Source organism: Pelodiscus sinensis, chromosome 2 (assembly GCF_052426305.1).
Source record: "Pelodiscus sinensis isolate ZL-2025 chromosome 2, ASM5242630v1, whole genome shotgun sequence".
Classification (NCBI taxonomy): domain Eukaryota; kingdom Metazoa; phylum Chordata; order Testudines; family Trionychidae; genus Pelodiscus; species Pelodiscus sinensis.
Genome location: NC_143053.1, coordinates 64,622,010 through 64,642,952, shown reverse-complemented (window position 1 = coordinate 64,642,952; position 20,943 = coordinate 64,622,010). Strand labels below are relative to the sequence as shown.

General features: G+C 40.1%; 1 protein-coding gene across 3 annotated transcripts in view; it reads right to left on the bottom strand.

Moving 5' to 3' along the window:
* The window catches only part of TOX (thymocyte selection associated high mobility group box), a 293,213-nt gene that overhangs the window by 14,700 nt on the left and 257,570 nt on the right, over positions 1 to 20,943 (bottom strand). For all 3 annotated transcript variants that reach the window (XM_089776251.1, XM_089776250.1, XM_006113629.5), the window contains 2 exons: positions 14,572 to 14,652; positions 1,756 to 2,142 (listed from right to left, as the gene is read on the bottom strand). In XM_089776251.1, the coding sequence (XP_089632377.1) occupies positions 1,756 to 2,142; positions 14,572 to 14,652 (468 nt within the window). The remainder of the gene's footprint in view (positions 1 to 1,755; positions 2,143 to 14,571; positions 14,653 to 20,943) is intronic.

The following is a 20,943-nucleotide window of genomic DNA, read 5'->3' as shown; positions in this document are numbered from 1 at the left end:
ACTGCCCATATCCCAGGTGCCTGATAATGCATTTGGTATCTTTGATAGACATGTCAGATTTTTTGTCTGTGCAATATGGGTAAATGATTCCCATCCTTATTTCTGGACACCATATTTTAAACCGCTTTTTAAATTTTGTGGTGAGTATGAAAGAAAAAAGGGTTACAATATTTTTATCATTTTTATGTTATGTCAGTACAGCAAAATATACAGTATAATGCAAATCTACTTATGGACTTCAGGATGCCTATTGTCTACAGCGTATGTTATGCCCCAGGCTTCACATGGCACAACACAGCATATTACAACATATCATTGCCAGCAGGATTTGTTAAAGGTGGCACTTTTTTCACACTGTTGAAATACATGCAACATCTACCAAAAGTAGTAATCCCACTTTTTCCCTCTCCTTTTGGGAAATGTTCAACATGATGTAATGGCCACTATTGAAGTCATATTTTATTTAATATATTTTATGGTATGTAATTTTTAAATAATGCACCATACAACAGTGTTTACATTTATGTGATGGTGATCATGGTGCCATAACCACATATGCTATTTAAAACCATCCAACTTCTGCACTATTAAATAACATCATGTTATCCATTAAATAATCACAGCCTGATTTTTAAACCCGTATACATAAATTGTGTCCCAAGCTTTGTGTACACAGGGCATTTATATGAGCAAACGGGATATTTCAGAAATCTGGAAGAATGCAAAAACGAGAAGAAAACATTGAGCGTGAAACACAATGATGAATCTGATTTTCGATAGTCCCACACCGTGCCTGACCATTTATAACAAGTGGGTATAAAATACACCACTATAACTTGGTAGTATTTTATACTCACTTTACAATGATGCAAATGATTACAGAAGGTGAAATGGAAAATCAGGCCCAGTTACATCTAAATCTTGCGATCTCAAGATACACACCACCTTACTCCCCTCCCCAAAATCACGAATGCTGTGCTATATTTTAGAATATAAAACTTTATTTACTGGGAGCCTTATCCTCCATAAAATTATTTAGCTTCAATGAAGGTGTACATCTTTACAACACCGGAGGACTGGCACTTGAAAGTCCATATCTTGAGGTACCCAGTATATAAACATGGCCTTACTCAATCAGACTCCCACTAAAATTCAATGGGAATTTGTTAGAGCAGGGACTGATATAAAAACAAATACAATTTTAATATGAACATCGGGAAATGGTCCCTTATTTTCAATAGCTTTGTAAACTATGTCTTTAAATCAACCTTTCTTAAGTAAATCCTTAACTTTCACCTATTCCTTAGGTTATTTTCTCCCTCACAGGCTGATTTCTCTAAGTAACAGTAATTAACTTTTGTAAAATAAACTCCCTTTCCTGTAGGAGTTATGTAATTTTAGTTTCCAGGAGCCAATCTTTAGGGGCACACAAGGCTGGCAACAGACTTTGCTGGACCCTGTGGAATGGGGGCTTGGCTCTGGGTCCATTGGAAGGGGCGAGGTCCCGGGTGGGAGAGGCAGGACTGGGAGTTAACCTCCCCCAGCCAGATCTCAGTGCAACCTGGACTGTACTACTCAGGAATCCAGCTGCTGCCATGGAAGCAGCCATGGCAGCTCGGAGGCCCAGGCTCTTTTAAATTGCCAGATCCTGGGGAAAGTATCCTCCCTTTGTTTTCCTCTATCAGCAACCCTAGGGGCTCTGCTCACATGAAACTGTTCCCCAAAAAGCTTGAAAGCTCATGATTGAGAACTTACTTGCTGCATTGTAGGAGAATGTAAAGCAGACTGGACCTGCATTGGAAGTTGGTTTCCAATGGACTGCTGCATTGTAATTGGCTGGTGTTGCTGTATGTTGAGATGCTGATGGAGAGGTGGGCTAATCTGAAGCGGTGGAGGTGGGGACACAGCCATGTTTGCTATGGAAACAGTCACTGGCATTTGGTTGTTGGGCTTGGGTGCAATATTCCTGGGGATATTAGCGTGCATGGCAGTTATGTGCGGATTCATTCCAGGTTGTTGGTGATAATGGGAGCTTAGGTACAGTGCAGAATGAGCCTGTGTGGGCCCATGGAACACTGACTGTTTGGAATTCATCATCTGAGGCGCTTGCGATGGCTTAACATCAACAGGTTCGGTGTAGCTCTGTGGAGAAAACAAACAAACAAACAAACAGTCTTTAGAGACAGCTGTTTTTCTGAGATCTATTTACTGAACAAATGAACCTCCACATCATTCCATCCCAGACCAAAATACGTTCATGTTCTGCAATGATACTTGGAAGCACCATGCAGTGGCAAGTTACACTGTTTTGTAACTTTCCAGTAGAATTCCAGAGAATGTTGTTCTAAAAAAAATACTCATGTTTTCCTTTAGTTCTCTACTCATTATAAGAATTCCTTTATGAAAGCAGCATATTTCAGTCATGGAGATGCTACTCAGAATGTCCTTACAGTGGTGACGGGTTATTATTCTTAAATAAATAAAGTATATTTAAAGAAATAAAGTTAACTCTGACATACCAGACAAATTTTGCATCACTACAGTAAAGACTGCACCTCTGCTTCCTGGCTTGACATTTTGACATTGCAAAATGTGGACATGATATTACTGACCTGATAAGCTACTCAGCAAATGAAAACATGAATCTAAACCTGCAACCATTACTTCTGCTATGAGCCCCTGAAAGTCAATGGGATCACTCATGTGAAGAAAGATCATTTGTGAGGGGCAATATGCGAATAGAGCAGTGGACTGGACTCAGGAGGCTTGGACTCAGTTTCCATTCCTGGCTCTCCTACTGACTTGTTGGGTCATCTTAGGCACATCCCAGCTCAATGCTTCAATTTCCAAATCTGTAAAATGGGAATAACGATACTGGCCTCATTAATAACGACCCTTGATATTTACTAATGAAAGCACTAGATAAGAGGCAAGTATTGTGATGAAGAGTGGCAGAACTGGGCACTACTGTGTGTTACTGAGTCAAATCAAAGTTCCAGTGTTGGCACATTTTATTTTTACAATATTCGGTGTTAGGATTATATGCATGTCCACATCAACTGTATTTTGTAGATTGTAAATTTGGAAATAATACAGGTGTCATGAAAAATTAATTTTAATTAGAACTTTCCCAATGAATCTAATGAAGGAGTTCTTCTTAAAGACTGATGGTACCATTTGGCCTATATAATGTTTAAAGAAAATTATCTCAATTGGCACCAAAATAGAGAAAATAAATGACCCTTTCAAAATAATTGCGGTGTTTGTCTTGTTTTCTTAAAGCAGTTATTATGCAGCATTTTCAACAATAAAGAGTTCTAATGGTTATACGTTGTTACTCTGAATTTATACTAAATGTATTCAATTCCCCATGCACTCAGTTTCTTAGAACTTCTAATTGAATTGTAAACTAGATGTGTTCTAGTAAATGCCAAATAGAGTTAAAGATTAACCACCTGGTGCTTATGGTAGGTACCTGAATAATAATGTAGCAGTTAAGGAAAGGTTGTACAGTATTTATAACCAGTGAAAAGTGAAACATGTTGGAAAAAATGGTAACTGGAAAAAGAAGTCATGTGTCAATACCATTATTCTACCACCACATCATGTTTGTCCAGTTTACAAGCCAAAATAAGTTTTCATGTTACTTTCAAAATTCGAGCATCAGATGAGCCTGTGAAAGTCTATTTGTATGCTCTCTGATGTATGATCCATCACCAACAATCAGCTAATATGCACATTACAGAAACTGGTTCATTATGTGTGATGATATACAATGAAAAAGATTATAACTTTATTTTCCCAAATGTCAAGCTTCAATACTGAAGCAGCAAAACTTATTTTCTCCTGTAAACTAAGGACAATTCAATAAAAATGATAAAATAAATGCAATTCTCTCTCTTTCTCTCTCTGAACAATATGCATGCTCCCACTCTCATAGACTAATATAAAGACAGATGCACAAATACACAAAATGAAACATGATACATAAGAATGGCCATACTGGGTCAGACCAAAGGTCCATCTAGCTCAGTATCCTGTCTGCCAACAGTGGCCAATGACAGATCCCCCAGAGGGAGTGAACAGAACAGGTAATCATCAAGTGATCCACCCCCTGTTGCTTATTCCCACCTTCTGACAGAGAGAGGCTAGAGACATCATCCTTGCCCATCCTGGCTAATAGCCACTGATGGACTTAACCTCCATAAATGTATAAGGACATAAGAATGGCCATACTGGGTCACACCAAAGGTCCATCTAACCCAGTATCCCAGTAACCCAGTGGCCAATACCTAGTGCCCCAGAGGGAGGGATCACAACAGGTAATCCTCATGTGATCCCTCCCCTGTCACCAACCTCCAGAGAAACAGAGGCTAAGGACACCATTCCTACCCATCCTGGCTAATAGCCATTGATGGACCTAACCTCCATGAATCTATCTAGCTCTGTTTAGAATCCTGTTAAAGTTCTAGCCTTCATCACATCCTCTGGCAAGGAGTTCCACAAGTTGTGCACTGAATGAAGAAAAATGTCCTTTTGTTTTTTTTAAACCTGCTGCCCATTAATTACATTTAATAAGTAAATAACTTTTCCTTATTCACTTTTTCCACACTAGTCATGATTTTATAGACCTCTATCATATCGCCACCCCTTAGTCTCCTCGGGTATGTCTACACTACAGCACTAATTCGAACTAACTTAATTCAAATTAGTTAATTCGAACTAAGATAATTCGAACTAGTGCATCTAGACCTAAAAACTAGTTCGAATTAGTGTTTTGCTAATTCGAACTAGCATGTCCACATTGAGTGGACCCTGAACCGAGGTTAAGGATGGCCGGAAGCAGTGCTGGCAGGGCATCAGGTTAGGACTTAGAGCGTGGAGCTGCTGTCTCAGGCTAGCCGAGGGCTGTGCTTAAAGGGACCCGACCCCCACCCCGGACAGACAGTTCTCAGGGGTTCCCCGCTTGCAAAGCAGTCCTGGCTTGGAGTGCCCTGAGTGCCCACACTCGGCACATCACAGCACTTGGTCATCAGCCCGGCTGCACTTGCCGCAGGCTGCCATCGGGGGGGGGGGGGGGGACAATCAAGGGGCTGCAGGAGAGCTTCCACCCCGAGGAGCCCTCAGAGCCAGCCCAGTCCTCCCCATCAGGGGCTCATACCCCATTCCTCCCTCACCTGCTTCCACTTACCCCTCCCTAGCCCCCCTTCCTGATGTACAAAATAAAGGACACGTGTGTTCAAAAATAGAAACTCTCTTTATTGAAAAAACTGGGGGAGACTGGGAAAAGGAGGTGGGAGGGGGAAGAGAGAGGGTGGGAGAGGGGAGGGCAACTAAAATGATCAGGGTTTTGGAACAGGTCCCATATGAAGAGAGGCTAAAGAGACTGGGACTTTTCAGTTTAGAAAAGAGGAGACTGAGGGGGGATATGATAGAGGTCTATAAAAGCATGAGTGGTGTGGAGAGGGTGCATAAAGAAAAGTTTTTCATTAGTTCCCATAATAGAAGGACTAGAGGACACCAAATGAAATGAATGGGTAGCAGGCTTCAAACTAATAACAGAAAGTTCTTCTTCACAAAGCAAATAGTCAACCTGTGGAACTCCTTGCTGCAGGAGGCTGTCAAGGCTAGACCTATAACAGAGTTTAAAGAGAAGTTAGATCAATTCATGGAGGTTGGGTCCACGGAGTGGTATTAGCCAGGGGGTAGAAATGGTCCCTGGCCTCTGTTTGTGGAAGTCTGGAGATGGATGGCATGAGACAAATGGCTTGGTCGTTGTCTTTGGTCCATCCCCTCCAGGGTACCTAGTGTTGGCCACTGTCGGCAGACAGGCTACTGGGCTAGATGGACCTTTGCTCTGAGTCAGTACGGCCATTCTTATGTTTTTATGTTCTAAGATCAGGGCTCAGGGTTGGGGTCTCACTCAACCACCTTGATTTTCATGCAAACCTGCTCCTGGGTGGCCAGGCTGGCAGCTAGCCTGCCCTATATGGCCACTTTCCTGTGCCTAGTGCGGAGGTCGTGGACATTGGAGGCTTCCCCCCAAACCTCAATGAGGTCCACGATGTCTGCACTAAACCAGGCAGGCGCCCGCCTCTTGCAACCCCGGGCAGGCTCCTGGGAGCCGCCAGCCTGGTCCCGGGAAGAGGCGGAGGGCTGCGTGGCAGCAGGTGGCTGGCTCATGCTGTGCCAGGTGCAGGGTCTGCTGGCTGGGTGCTGGCAGGCTTGTACCTGGCACGGGCACCGTAGCCAGACCGTGCCCCTTTAAGGGCTCCGGGGCCGGGAGGAGGGCAGACGAGTTTCCCTGGTGGTGCCCAGAGTGGCCACCTCCCACTAGAGGGCTAGCCTCCCACTAGTTCGAATTAAGTGGCTACACAGCCCTTAATTTGAACTACTGAATTCGAACTAGGCGTTAGTCCTCGTGGAATGAGGTTTACCTAGTTGGAATTAAGCGCTCCGCTAGTTCGAATTAAGTTCGAACTAGTGGTTTGTATGTGTAGCGCCTATCAAAGTTAATTCGAACTAACGGTTGTTAGTTCGAATTAACTTTGTAGTGTAGACATACCCCTATTTTCTAAGCTGAAAAGTCCAAGTCTTTTTAATCTTTCTTCATATGGGACCTGTTCCAAACCTCTAATCATTTTTGTTGCCCTTTTCTGAACCTTTTCCAATGCCAATATATCTTTTTTGAGATGAGGCTACCACATCTGCACGCAGTATTCAAAATGTGGGTGCACCATGGTTTTATATAGAGGCAATAAGATATTTTCTGTCTTATTCTCTGTCCCTTTTTTAATGACTCCTAACATTCTATTTGCTTTTTTGACTGCCGCTGCACACTGAGGGGATGTTTTCAGAGAACTATCCACAATGACACCAACATCTCTCCCTTGAGCAGTTGTAGCCAAATTAGTCCCCATCATATTGTATATATAGTTGGGATTATTTTTTCCAATGTGCAGGTGAACCCAGTTTTGAACCCAGTTAAAGACCTGGCCTTCACAGCATCCTTTGGTAAGCAGTTCCACCATTTGATTGTGCGTCGTGTGAAGAAATATTTCCTTTTGTTTGCTTTAATCCTTCTACCTTTAATTTCATTTGGTGACCCTGAGTTCTTGTATTATGGGGGCAAGTAAATTTTTCCTTATTTACTTCTCCACACTAGCCATGATTTTATAAGACCTCCATAACATTATCATATCATATCCCCCTTTATCTCCTCTTTTCTAATCTGAAAAGTCTTATTATGACCATATAACCCATTTTGGCTGGGATAGTTCCTTTTTTAAGCCCTGTCCCTGTCCCACACGACACCCTTTTTTGGAGGGGAGGGGCAAAACTGGGCATTTATCTTGTTTGCTTTTGCCAAATGAGCTGTTAAGAGCAAACAGGACGAATGCCCAAATTTGCCAGAAAAGTCAGGTGCGCCTCCCTAAAGGGTGTGTGTGAGTGGCAATGTTCTGGGGAGAAGGATAGGAGCCTCCTATATCCTGTCTTTCCAATCAAGTAGTGATCAGGTGTTATGTGCTCATTCTGCACTCATTACTAACATAACTCCACTACTTTCAATGCACTTGTATAAAGGATGAATTTGGCCCTTTATACTAAATTATTCACAGGACACCAGGACATTAGATGTTGGCAGTTGCACAGGCTTATGCTGGGAATGAATCTCTCTCTCTCTCTCTCTCTCTCTCTCTCTCTCTCTCACACACACACACACACACACACACACACACACACACACACACACACACACACACACACACACATCCTGCATTGGGCTGGCAAGAGTTAACCAGGCCTATATGACCAAGAGAGCACCCCCCCCACAGCCCTGGTCCAACTGGAGGACCAGTATAAAAGCCAGGGGAAATGCTCAATCAGGCCTGACCACCTCAGAGGAAGGAGCTGCTGACACAGCTCTGAAGCAGGAGCAGCAGACAGATGCTGCGGCAGAGACCAGCCAGAAGAGACCAGATGGGGAAGGGCCCAGCTCGGAGGACACAGGTGGGGAAGACATCAGCAATCCTGGTCAGGGTGGGAAGCAGCCCAAGGGGGGGGGGGGAACTGAAATCCCTGAGAGCTCCCTGCTGAACTAGTGGTGGGACAAACCCACCACTGACAGAGACCTGGGCTGGGACCCGGTGGAGAGGGAGGTCCCGGGTTTCCTGCCCCCACCCTATTGGACCCCTCAAAGGGGAAACTTCACCTGGCTCCTTAGCTCTGTAGCTGATTTTTGAGACTATCATTTGTAAACCTCAAGAGGCACCCAGAAACTGAAATCTGTAAGTGAGAGTTTTTATTCTCATTTTGAGTTGTTTCTGCTTTCTGGACACAGGTGGCTTTTCTGACCTCACTTCTGTAGAAAATAAAACAGCAGCTGAGTGACTGAAAATAAGGCAAGGGTAAGTTTTTTCTAAGTCAGCAGTCCATGGGTCTGATAGAAGGCCTAATGAAGTTAATAGACAATCTCCTGTTAACTTCAGTGGGTCAAAACTTTTATTCTACAAATAATGAGTAAATGCCCATCTCTGTTTCCATGAAAGTAATACTGGAACTGGTCAAGTGAAGCCGAGGTTAGTTTCAGCTGATGAGTATTGGTCCTCACTTGTGTAAGTAGAAACTTTAGAAGTGTAAGTAGAAACTTTAAAATTGGTTACACTTATTTTATTTTGGACTTTCAAACCCTGTTTCTGCAGACAGTCAATAGGTAGGACCTTACACAGCCACATCTGTACATGTCCATTCATGCACACACATACATGTCCAGGTGCTGAAAATAGCTGTGCAATATATTTAGTCTTATTTTCAAAATTTTAGAACTACCAAATTATATATATATGTATATAAATACTTTTACAGTAACATTTTTCACAATACATTGGCCATCAGAAAAAAAATCCTCAACTTTTTCCTAGAGGTGCTACATAGTAACTACAATCATTCTACAAATAGAGAAAAATGGTGGTAACTCTGAGATCTGTGGGTGATGACTGGCAAAATGTACAGTGCCTTTTAAGAAATCTGTCAGTGATGAAGACACATATGCAAAGCCACATTTTTGTTCACAATTTGGGACAAAGGAAGCTTGCCTTAAAATAAAATTATATGGTGCATTTTTAATTATATGTATTCAGATAAGATAACACACCCACAATACATCCAAATGTGGCCAAGATGATCACCATGGATCAATGATAACTTGTTGTTCTTTTTCATAATCAGCATCATTACCAGATTTGGTATTTTGTGATATGAAGAAAATATGTAAAGTGCCCTAAACCTTCCACATGGAGTATTGTAAATTAAGTGGTATCTATAATAGCTAAGGTCAATATAATCAAAAATATTTTTTATTAATGTGAGCAAATTAGACTTCACTACACAATTTAATTTGAATAAACTTGAGGGATTGATGAATGTTCATACATAATGTTTCTGGTACCTTTGGCCATCAGCAGCATCTATAAAATAAGTGATTGAAGATCTTCTACAGGGTCAGGGTCTGATTCTCATTTACACTACTGTTACTTTACATCTCGGTAGCAGTGTAAAGAGTCTATAAATATATGTAAATAAAATATAGTCCTACTTTCCCTTTTTGCTGCCAGAAAGGTGTAACACAGTCTTAGTGTAAATTAAAAACCAGGACCTCACAGTTTGAATAAGTATTGTAAAATTACTGGAACAGCAAAACTTTCATGTGAACATATGTGAACATCAAAAAAGTCCTAGGTTGACAGGTTTTGGATGAAAGTTGTCAACACATGAGGGTTCTTATTTTATTCATTCCAAGTTGTATATATTATACAAATGTATTGTACCACATGGGGCAGGTTCAAAACTTTTTAGACATATCCTAGATACAGTACTTGAGTACAAGAAAAGTCAGCTATTGGTTGTCATATACTACTAACCAAGGTCATTTATCGTTTTGGAGAACCACATTTTAAAATCTGAAAGATACATTTTGTCATCATCTATGGGGGACTGCCATAGATTCTTTAAGTCCATATAGGTAGAGAAGGCTGTTTTATGAATTAGTCTGAATAAACGTGATGAAGGACATGCAACTTGGATTCGATACCAGTCTTTACTCCTCGACTGAGAGGCCTCAGGGGACTCTAAAAATGCAATTCTAAAAACATTATACCAGCCATTCAATCCAGAAACAAAGAAGATTCTTCTCAAAATCAAAAGCAGAAATCACTCAAACTACTCTGACCTCAAAATCTCTGCCATTTTGGGCTTCAATCCTGTGAGAACATTTCTAGGTTTTGGCACTACTAACAGGGAAACCTCACATAATTTGGCCTCGAACTCGATTCCAGACTTTAGCCCAATCCTAATCTCAAAATGAATTCCACTCCACCTCTGTCCATCTCTCACTATTTTAAGTCTGTGAGAGATCCTCAGCTGGTATATAACCAGCACAGCTCTCTTGGTTTCAAAGCAGCTATGCCAATGTACACCAGCTGAAAATCTGCTTTTATTTTGTTACAACAGCATATTTTAGTAAATGTAGAAACTCTCCAGTGCCAACTCTTGGGGGGAATGGAGAGACTAAGATTCTTACCAACTGCGCATTAAAAACTTTAGTGAAATGGAAACTAGCTTAGATTCTTGTTTTAGTGTTTGATGTATTTATTTCAAGTTAATTTAAGTTGAAATTTATTGATGAAGGGTAAATTGTAATATTAGGCCATCGCAGAAACACCAAAAGGAAGACCTCAATCTGGAGAGCCTTGGCAGAGAAAGTACTGCAGTGCCCATAAGAAGGTATAGCATTTGGTCTCCTTGGTGACTGACTGACTCAGGCCCTGACATCTCACTACCGCCTCTCTCCCATTCATCCCCACCGAGGTGCCCTGCGCCATCTATCCTTTAATGCCTGGTCTTTATTTCGTGTGTGTTTTGGTGACATTGTTAACTTTATGGACTGCCACCAAAATGAGAACTCTCAGCTAGAAAAGGATTCAGAGTATTAAAATTGAGCCCAAACTGTAATAGGAATGAGTTTTCATAGTGATGTTATACCTAACAATTTGAATAACTGCTTAGAAATTTCCTTAGATCCTTAGGATTTGTGGCTTTATAGGTTAACAAGTTATGCTGGATAACTATTTGGGACACTGCATTTACTGGACATTTTTTGCTTCAAACAATGTTTTTAGAATAAAAAAAATTATTCTCTGGCAGTTTTTGGATTCTTGAATGGACATGATAACTGGTTTGTGAAAAATATACTCACAAACAATCTGAAAATACAATGTCAGTCAACAAGTATTTCTGATATAGGATATACAACTACATACATGATTTCAATGGCAATATATGGTTTTTGATATATGACACTCCAAACATTTTTGATATCACAATAATCACAAAAGCAAAGATAGTGTGTCACAGAAACCTGAAATATCACCGGTTTATAGATTTGCATTACAATTTCCCTAGCTTGGGGACTTTGTGTTTAATTTGAAGCTTTTATTTTTATCCATTAAAGTGACTGCTTATTATATTTTTCTGCTAAGGCAATAGTGCTAATGATTGTAGAAGTTTAGCAACTTAAAAAAAAAAAGCTGTTAAAGCTTTAGATAGAGTTGTATTTTAGGTTTGCTCCTTATGAGGAGAAAGCCGCTATTGCTTCCTCTGAAAACAGCCTAAACTAATCTTTAAAACTTTCAAAATGTCTGCATGGACTAAATATTCCTGAAAAGTAATTCCAAGACAGTGGCTGGGAGTTCTGTCAAAGGAGATTTGAGCCTGCCATACAATTAAAGAGACAATGCTTTAACTTTGTCACACGCTCATTAACTTCAAGAAATGTGCATTATTCTAAAACGAAAAGATTGCCAAATATGGATGATATGATGTTATGTGAGCATGTCATCACAGCTTTGAAAAATTACCTTTTTTCCTACTTGAGGGCAGATGTGAGCCATAGTTGTTAAGTATGTTTGCAAAAAAAAATTTGCATATGTATATATAAATAAATATTTAACATAGAAAGTAAAAATCTTACTGCCAGCAGCCAGCATAAAAAAGCCAGGATAAGCAATAAAAAGTGCTTGTTTTTTAAAAAGTCAAATTGCAATTCACAGCATTTTATACTATACAAATTGCTATATACTGTAGGTTGCATTTCTGAGACTGAACAGTACTAAAAGTTGCAACTAAGGGCAAATATAAATACACTTGTTTAGAATGCAGAGGCTTAGTCAGTATTATAAACACTATGGCAATCTGCATTGCATTACATATAATGCTTTGTAATGCGATTTTGACTTTACATATTGATTTACACACATATGAACAGGCTTGACTAGAGCCTCATTAATTTTAATCATTATAAAAATAAAAGAAAAATGTTGAGAAAATATCTAGTAAATACATTGATAGAGGTAATGGAGATTAATGCATAGCTATGGCATTTAAATCCAAACAATCAGATGTTCACCTTATTGGACGTTAACCCTATTTTAAAAATATTATAGGCAAGTCTGAGAGAACTGACTATTGTTAAAGTTGTCTGACATGATCCATTATAAGACCCTGCTTTCAGCTGCTTATTACTTGGCTAAATTTAAATCTACTGGGATGCTATTTTATATGCCAAGTACATACCTGATTTTTGGGGGGCAAATTTTGGCCAGAACAGCTCAGCTGTTTTCAGGCTCCCACATGTGACTTGACCAAGCAGTATTTACTCCATAGAATAGCTAAGCATTCTCCCTCCAGAAGTGGAGGCAGGCTTCTGGCGTTTCCTAACTTTGCTTGCTTGCCTTTGCAACTTTAATTACATTTTAATGTAGTTTTCATATGTGTAATAATAGAACATACTTTAATACAGAGTTTATATTCTGTTTCAAACAGATGCACTCCCCATGGTGAATCTTAATATAGCACATATCACGTTTGTAATTGCATGCTTATTTAAAGTCCCATCACACTGACATGCTTAAAGTTAAGCAGATGCTTAAGTCATGCTAAAGCCAATGGGACCTAAGCAGATAAGAGCTTTCCTGAATAGAGATGGATTTAAATATGTGCCCAAGTGCTTTCCTACCCTGAATTAAAGCCTCAGACACCAATGTTTCTTTAAGTGAATTTTTCTCTAAATAAACCTTCCTCAAAAGAATGTCATGTAAGTATTTTTTGTTCTGAAAAAAAAATCAGAGTAAAATTCTCAGTTTTGGAAATATTTATCTTATTAAAATAAAACAGTTTAATATTTTGTTATAGATAATGTATAATGGGCAAAGAAATGATAGTCTATTTTTACAAGTGAAAAGCTGACTTTATAAATCACACTAAAATGAGTGTGTTGGTCTTATTTTACCACTGAGTAAAATCTTACAAATACCTTAGCCACCATGTACAGTGGAACCCTGGTACAGTTCCACTGGTTGGAAAGAGTCTATTCTAAACATAGAGACTCTCGATGTAGAAAAGGAATAATAGGCATTTTGTACATGCTTCTAATAAACATTCGGGAATATATGAGACCTGATTTCAAGTACATAAGGAAAGCAATGAATAAAGTTACACTCATGTGACTCAGAGTTTAGCTACCGACACAAACTACAGGTAGGGGTCATATACAGAAATACCTGAATAAGTGGTGAGATCAGGTGGAAAGCTGCACAAAAGGTCTGGGTGTTATTATCCATTAAATCTTTCTTTTGAAATGTCCTTAACACAATGGTAAACATGTCACGAAACTAACAAAACGTGATGCACAGTCACATCTGTATACGCTTCAGGAACTGCCAGCCTCACTCATAAGCACTGGACAGTCAAGTGTGTCTAAACCTGACCTCATCAACTTTAGGGATTCTGTGAAATAGACACCAAAATCATCAGTAGCAATATGATGATTCTGCAAACTGCCCCTTTGCTGTTTCATGCTTGCATGTTGCAGTAATCTTAGCTCTGTCTGTGGGTTTATGATTATGGTTTATATTATATCAGTTGTGAAATTCTGGGTATTGTGAATGTCTCTATAAACCAATATCAAATGTTGCTGGTATCTGTGTACAGTGGATCCTACAACATGCTGTTGTCCCAAAGCAAGCGATCCACACTGTCGTACACTGTGTTCACCTATGTCAACTGAGGCACGAACAAAGAAAGTTCAGCTTATCATGGGAACATTCGCTTTCTGGTTCAGAGCATGAACATTGCTGTGGAGTGCCTGCATTAAAAACGAGACATTTTATGAGATACCAGAGTTTCCCCTGTGAGCAGGACTAGTAATTGTGTGGTGCTCTGTGGCATCTACAGACATATTTGATCCTTTTATTGATGACCACCACATCTCTCATTTTTCCACTGTGATTATAATTCCAGTCTTTGGATGCTGTACGGGTAGGACTGGATGGGATGTGGTTGCCGATGTTGAAAGAAAACTGTTTGTTTTGAGCATGACAGCAGAGCGCGGATATGATGGGGATAAGGTGGTAATGAGCAACAATATTTGCACTAGATACCATGATGCTGAGAACCATACAAAGGCTGAAATTGGTTTACAATCTGTCACAATATATATATATATATATATGTTACCTTGGATACAAGGCTTGCTCTGTATGCAGCTAACTGCTTCAAATATTCCTTCTTAGCAGCTTCAGTTTTCTTTTTGTACACCTACAAAACAACAAAGAACGTTAGTAAATGAATCTGTTTCTATACTCAATTTCAAGACATATAACCAATCTGTTTCATGCATCTTCAGAACATCCTTCCAATTCAAGAGCCTTTCCTTTTTCTCTAGGTTTTTAAGGGGGAAAAACTTAAGCAACAACAAGCATTTTCAAAAATAATGTTTACAGTAAAAGAGAATCTTTGCCTACAGAGTAAACCTGATATGTTAATTGGGTACATCTAGACTACGTTTTAATTTCGAAAGAGGATATGCAAATTACATGCGAATTGGCATATCTTCTTCCGATCACATTTTTGAAAGAGGATCTTTCGAAAGTGAAAGTAGTCTGGACGCGATTTTTTTGGAAAAAACCTTTTTCGAAAAAAACGGTCTTCCTAAAAAAAGGTCTTCCTCCTTTTTTAAAAAGAGTTTTTTTTTCCCCAAAAAGACCTGTGTCCAGACTACTTTCACTTTAGAAAGATCCTCTTTTGCAAATGTGATTGGAAGAATATGTGGAATTTGCATATCCTCTTTCTAAATTAAAATGTAGTTTAGATATGCCCTGAACTGAGGGCATTCCTATTTGCATGATCACATCAATTGACAAAGGGATGTTAAATTGGGAGTTCAGTTCCAAACTGGACCAGTGGGGGCTTCTCTTTATTGTGGCTCTCATCTGGCAGACCAGCTGAATTTGTCTAGGAAATAGGAGAGTGAGTGGGTGGGCCCAGGACTGCTGAGTTGGGAAGAAAATGGGAAGTGAGATGCAGAGGTCAGTAAAAGTTTGGGGAGATAGCAATGCTATTCAACATGACTGGGAGACTTTTTTTCATTATTAGGTAAGCCATTGGAAAGTGCGAGAATCCCAGTCCAAAGGAGGTCAGAAGCAAATCAAGGCTCAGGAGAGCTCTGTGCAGAAATGAGTTAAGGGGCCATGAGAAGAAGTTAATGTAAATCATTTTTCCCAGTTTTGCCCCTGCAAAGTTCTAACGAGCTCTTCAAGAAAGTGCATCTTTTCTTATCTATTCCTCTCAATCCACAGTTCTGCCTGCAGTGTAACTAACACATGGAACTATGTTCCACACAATAGCTTAAGTTAAAAAGTTATAAGATTCAGTTTAAATTACCCTAGACTTCCAGCACTGAAGGTTAACAGGGATTAGAAGGACACCTAGACACAACAATAAATGGAGCATTAAACAATGAGGAATCCTGTGGCACTCTAAAGACTAACAGATTTATTTGAGCTTAAGCTTTCATGGGTAAAAACCACTTCATCAGATATATCGGATGAAATGTTTTTTACTCACAAAAGCTTATACCCATATAAATCTGTTTGTTTCTAAGGTGCCACAGAACTCCTCATTGTTTTTGCAGCTGCAGTCTAAGGGTACGTCTAGACTACATGCCTCTGGCGACAGAGGCATGTAGATTAGGCTACCCGACAGAGGAAAATGAAGCGGCGATTTAAATAATCGCCGCTTCATTTAAATTTACATGGCTGCCGCGTTGAGCCGACAAACAGCTGATCAGCTGTTTGTCGGCTCAGCGCGATAGTCTGGACGCTCCCCTGCCGACATCAAAGGGAGTTGTCGACAACCCAGGTATGCCTCATCCCAGGAGGCATACCTGGGTTGTCGACAACTCCCTTTGATGTCGGCAGGGGAGCGTCCAGACTATCGCGCTGAGCCGACAAACAGCTGATCAGCTGTTTGTCGGCTCAACGCGGCAGCCATGTAAATTTAAATGAAGCGGCGATTATTTAAATCGCCGCTTCATTTTCCTCTGTCGGGTAGCCTAATCTACATGCCTCTGTCGCCAGAGGCATGTAGTCTAGACGTACCCTTAGTCTAGACTGCAGGCTTCTTTTGAAAGAAGCTTTTCTGGAAGAGATCTTCCAGAAAAACTTTTTTTGAAAGAGAGCAGTCACACAGCAAAAGCGCATCGAAAAAGCAATCTGCTTTTTCGAAAGTTAGCATCCATATTGATTGGATGCTATGTCGCATTTAAATTGTGATTAGCGTGGATGGAGTGGCCACCAGGGCACCTGTGCTTTTTCCTGGAGGCCTCTTCTTTCGAAAAAAACCCTTCTTCCTCGTCCACACATGCCTTTTTCCTCATAGAAAGAGGTTTACCGCTGTTGGAAAAACCCCTGTGTCCTTTCAACTTTCTGTCAAAAGAACACAATTGCAGTGTGGACGTAAGTGTAGTTTTTCCAGAAAAACTCTGCAATGTACACATACCCTCAGTCTCAGATTAGTTGGATTATGCACTTAAAGTGCAGTGGATGGCAAAAGCAAGTTAAATCAACTTTGAGATGTTGTCATAAATTATGCAGGTAAAACACATAAACACATTCTTTACAGTAAGGTAAACTTTATGAAACTTTAAATTGATCTCTTTTGATCCTGTTATTCCACAGCAAAACCAGAGCACTCTCATAAAGGAGCATGCCTGGAAAATGTCATCTGTATCTACACAGGACAATACTATTCCGAAATACTAAGTCAGAGCAACAGTACTGGGCTGGAAGGAACTGGTACTACATCATTTATAGGAAGAATATTCTTGTGAAATATATTTTAATTCAGTGAAGCTTTGCTTTCAGAGAAAGAACAATCCTCTGATCTAGGCTGGGAAAACTCAGAGGTTGCCTAAAAGGATTAAAGATTTTGCTTCCCAGGGAAGCATAAATACATAATGGGAAAAGAGTCCTAGGATACCAAAACTGTAAATATCTACACAGAGAGAAAAAAGATTGTTTTTAGCTGTACAACTGTGTGTGCATTCTTGTAATTTCTTCAGATTAGGATAAATATATGTTGTATGTTGAGCTCATATTGTTTTTCAAAGAATGGGAAACAAGTTGCTTTTTACATTGTGATTATCTGCGGTTATTGGGCAAATATATTGTATTTTTTCAGAAAACAAAATGAGAATTAGTTGAAAATCTATTCCCAGCTGCTAAAATGAGTTAGCATGACCTACAGAACAAAGAGGAATTCAAATTTTACTGTACATTGGAATTCAGCTGCATCATTTTGCTATCCAGGTTTTAAAACCACAACTGAGCACAATAATATCACACACACAGAGTAAAGATCTTTAAAAGATCATGTAGATTTTTTAAAATCTGATATTGTAGTCATGCTTCAGTTCATCAGGAGCCTTATTTTGCATTACATGAGTATCAAAATTTTATGCATGTCGGTCCCAGGATATTAGAGAGACACGATGGATGAGGTAATATTGTTTTTGGGCCAACTTCTCTCCATACAGAGACAACTTCTGAGCCATACCGAGCTTTTCTACTTTGCTCAGATATGAAGAAAAGCTTGAAACCCTTGTCAGTTGGTTCAATAAAAGATATTACCTCTCTCACCTTGTCTTTCTAATATCAACATTTTAAGCAGTCCTACTGTGCATTTATAATCAAAGCATATGGAAAAGGTTCTGAAAGACCAGGATTTCATCCCCCTCCTCCCCAAAAAAACCTTGTGGTATACAAGGCAATCTCATTTAATAGCATAAACCTAACAAGAGTTCTATAAGTCTTGTACCCAAACATCACTACTGCACATGTACTTAATTACACTGTCACATAGCCAGCCATAATATTCAGCATAAACCTTCAACATTTTTTTTCATACCTACTTTTCTTAGACATTGATTCGATCTGGTTAAAACAGTATAAATCCAAATTAGCATTGTTTTTTTTTAAACTGACTGATATAGGATGTCACAGTGAGTGTTGTGGCCCACAATGCTTTATGTTATTCAGAGGCAGATTTATATGGTTTAGTGTGAGTTTTACCTGTATCTTTCTCAATGTTTTTGTCTCCTTCAAGAATCCTAATATTTAGGCTATTTGTTAGTAGGTGGGTGATCCTGACTGCCTCAGGCCAGGGCAACTGTACCAGTATTTCCCCTCAGTGCTCTTGCCATGGGCACCTGCTCTCAGGCTTATAGCTTGCCAACTATTGCCTTTCTTAGAGGGAGTCCACTTCTTACTCCCTTCTGAACAGGGGTTTTCTAGGCCCAGTTCCCTGCCTTCATTGTATTAGCCTCTGTGAAAGACAAGTCTGTCTGACCAAGGATTGCTTGATTTCCTTTCAGAAATGGTCAACAGTGCAAGTGTCCATAATTATACTGACTGCACAACTCTTTTGCTCTTAAAACACAAGCAGCACATAGAAAACATATTAACAATTTTAAAACATGTGCTAATAAGCTTAGCAAAGATCACCCTCACCCGAATGTGAGCGATGGCAAGGGCAGTCCTTCAACACCTCACCCAAGGAAACCTATTTGTAATTTCAAATTCATCCCTGCTTCAGCTCAAAACAAGCTCTGACTTATAGGGTTTCACAAGAGCCAGTCCTTCCAATCCCCGCCAAGGATCAGGGCCCACTGTAGACCAGGTGTCCTGATCATTTGGTAGATCAGCAAGAAGGCCGTAAGTCTGTTTAAAAACAAACCAGTCATCCAAAAATCCTTTCTTTGTCTGTTGGTCCCTGAATAATCCAGTGAGCATCTACAAGAGATGACTTCTAAGGCTGAGGAATTATAGTAGCATCCCCCTCTTACTAAAGAAGTTACAAAAAATAACAAATACACAATTACATTCTTAATGCAGAGGATCCTGAATGTATTAATCCTAATTCAATACAGTTTAACTTAATTCATTAACATATATCTAAATTCCGGAAGGTCTGTCTCAGCCAATTGAGGGATATTGCCCTCTTGCCCCACTGGCATTGGCTGTTGAAACACTGATTGCTGATAGCTGAAATACAGGTAGGGTGGGATGGACTTTCAACTGCAGTGAGACTGGGAGTTGGCTGGTATAATCAGTAATGATGAGATTTGGTGTGGAGGATATGTTTCTAGTTGAGAATGAAGATGACACTGGATGCTGGTGCCAACACATAGTCTTGGGATTTGTCTGGGCTCGTACTTGGAATTTAAGCCGATGGGGAGAGCAGGTGGGTGGCACTAGCAGTGCTAGTGGTATGTGTAACAGGTATACACAAGACAAATGCCATTCCCTTTCCATTTTGGCAGCTGCCAGAACTTCTAGCCCTCAAGCTTAAATGTATTACATCGTTGTAATACATTTAACAGACTTGATGTCTTATAGACATTTTAAATAGGCAAAAGGCTTGTGTCATCATCCAAGTGCCCTTCACAATAGTTTAAACTGTTTTGTGCACCATAGTTAAGATAGTAAGGAATTCTGAAACACAGAAAAACAATAAAAATCGAGTGGGAGATTTCTATTCTTTTTCTTAAGAGCAATAAACTTTGCAGCTTAGTTGCAGTCTTATCTAGACAAGATTTACTTTTATTTTTTAACACCTCCAAAACCACTTATGAGACTTACATTTCCCTCTGACGCCAGTAAACAGTGGTGATCAAGAGCTTGGATAGAAGCATATTTGTGTAGAACCTAGCCATTTCCAACTTGTTTTTAATTAGTGTGATAATTAAATATAAATTGATAGGGTGAAGCCCAGTAGTTCAGAAAGCTTCCTATTCCCACTGCTAGCTTACGGAGGGCAATGGGACAATCTTGGGAGGCTGCCAATTGTACCTCAAGAGCAGAACCTCACTCGGCGTCTGGGCTTTGTGGGTAAGCAGTAGTCAACAGATTGCCAAGGATGGAGCACAGCAGCTCCCATGAACCCTGCTATCCAAGGATTGGGATGCTTTAAGAAAAATCATGGCACTTCAGAATATGAGCTGGACTGCGATGGGCTAGAACTACATCTTTTGGCCCAGGTACTGACCTTCACATTTCTGCTTCCAGGGGCGGTAGGTCAAGTAAAGCGTAACTGGGAGAAGAACAGGGTCCACTAAAACTGCAATTGATTTAGGGTTGTGGCGCTGCACAGTTACTCCAGGCTTTTGTGATCAATAATCAGATGATGGGTCCATCCAAGTAGCAGTGCTATTCTTTGAAGGCACCTAGATTGGTAGGAGCACCTCAGCAGGAGCAAACTTCCTTATGTAATAGGCAATGGGGTGCAGTATGTGGTCAGGTCCACGCTTTTGGGAGAGGACTGCCCCTAATCACTGTACTAGAGGAATTGACAGAATTCTGATGGGAAAGTGATCTGCTCTCACCAGGAAATGAGGGGATCATCAAGGGACGGTCAGGAAAGGTCAAGTATAAGGGAAAAATGAAGGGAATGGATCATACGGTAGATAATGTATGCTGTATGGGTACTATGGTGTAATGGTCAGCATGCAGGACTTTGACTCCTGCAAGCTGAGTTCAAATCTAAGTGGGA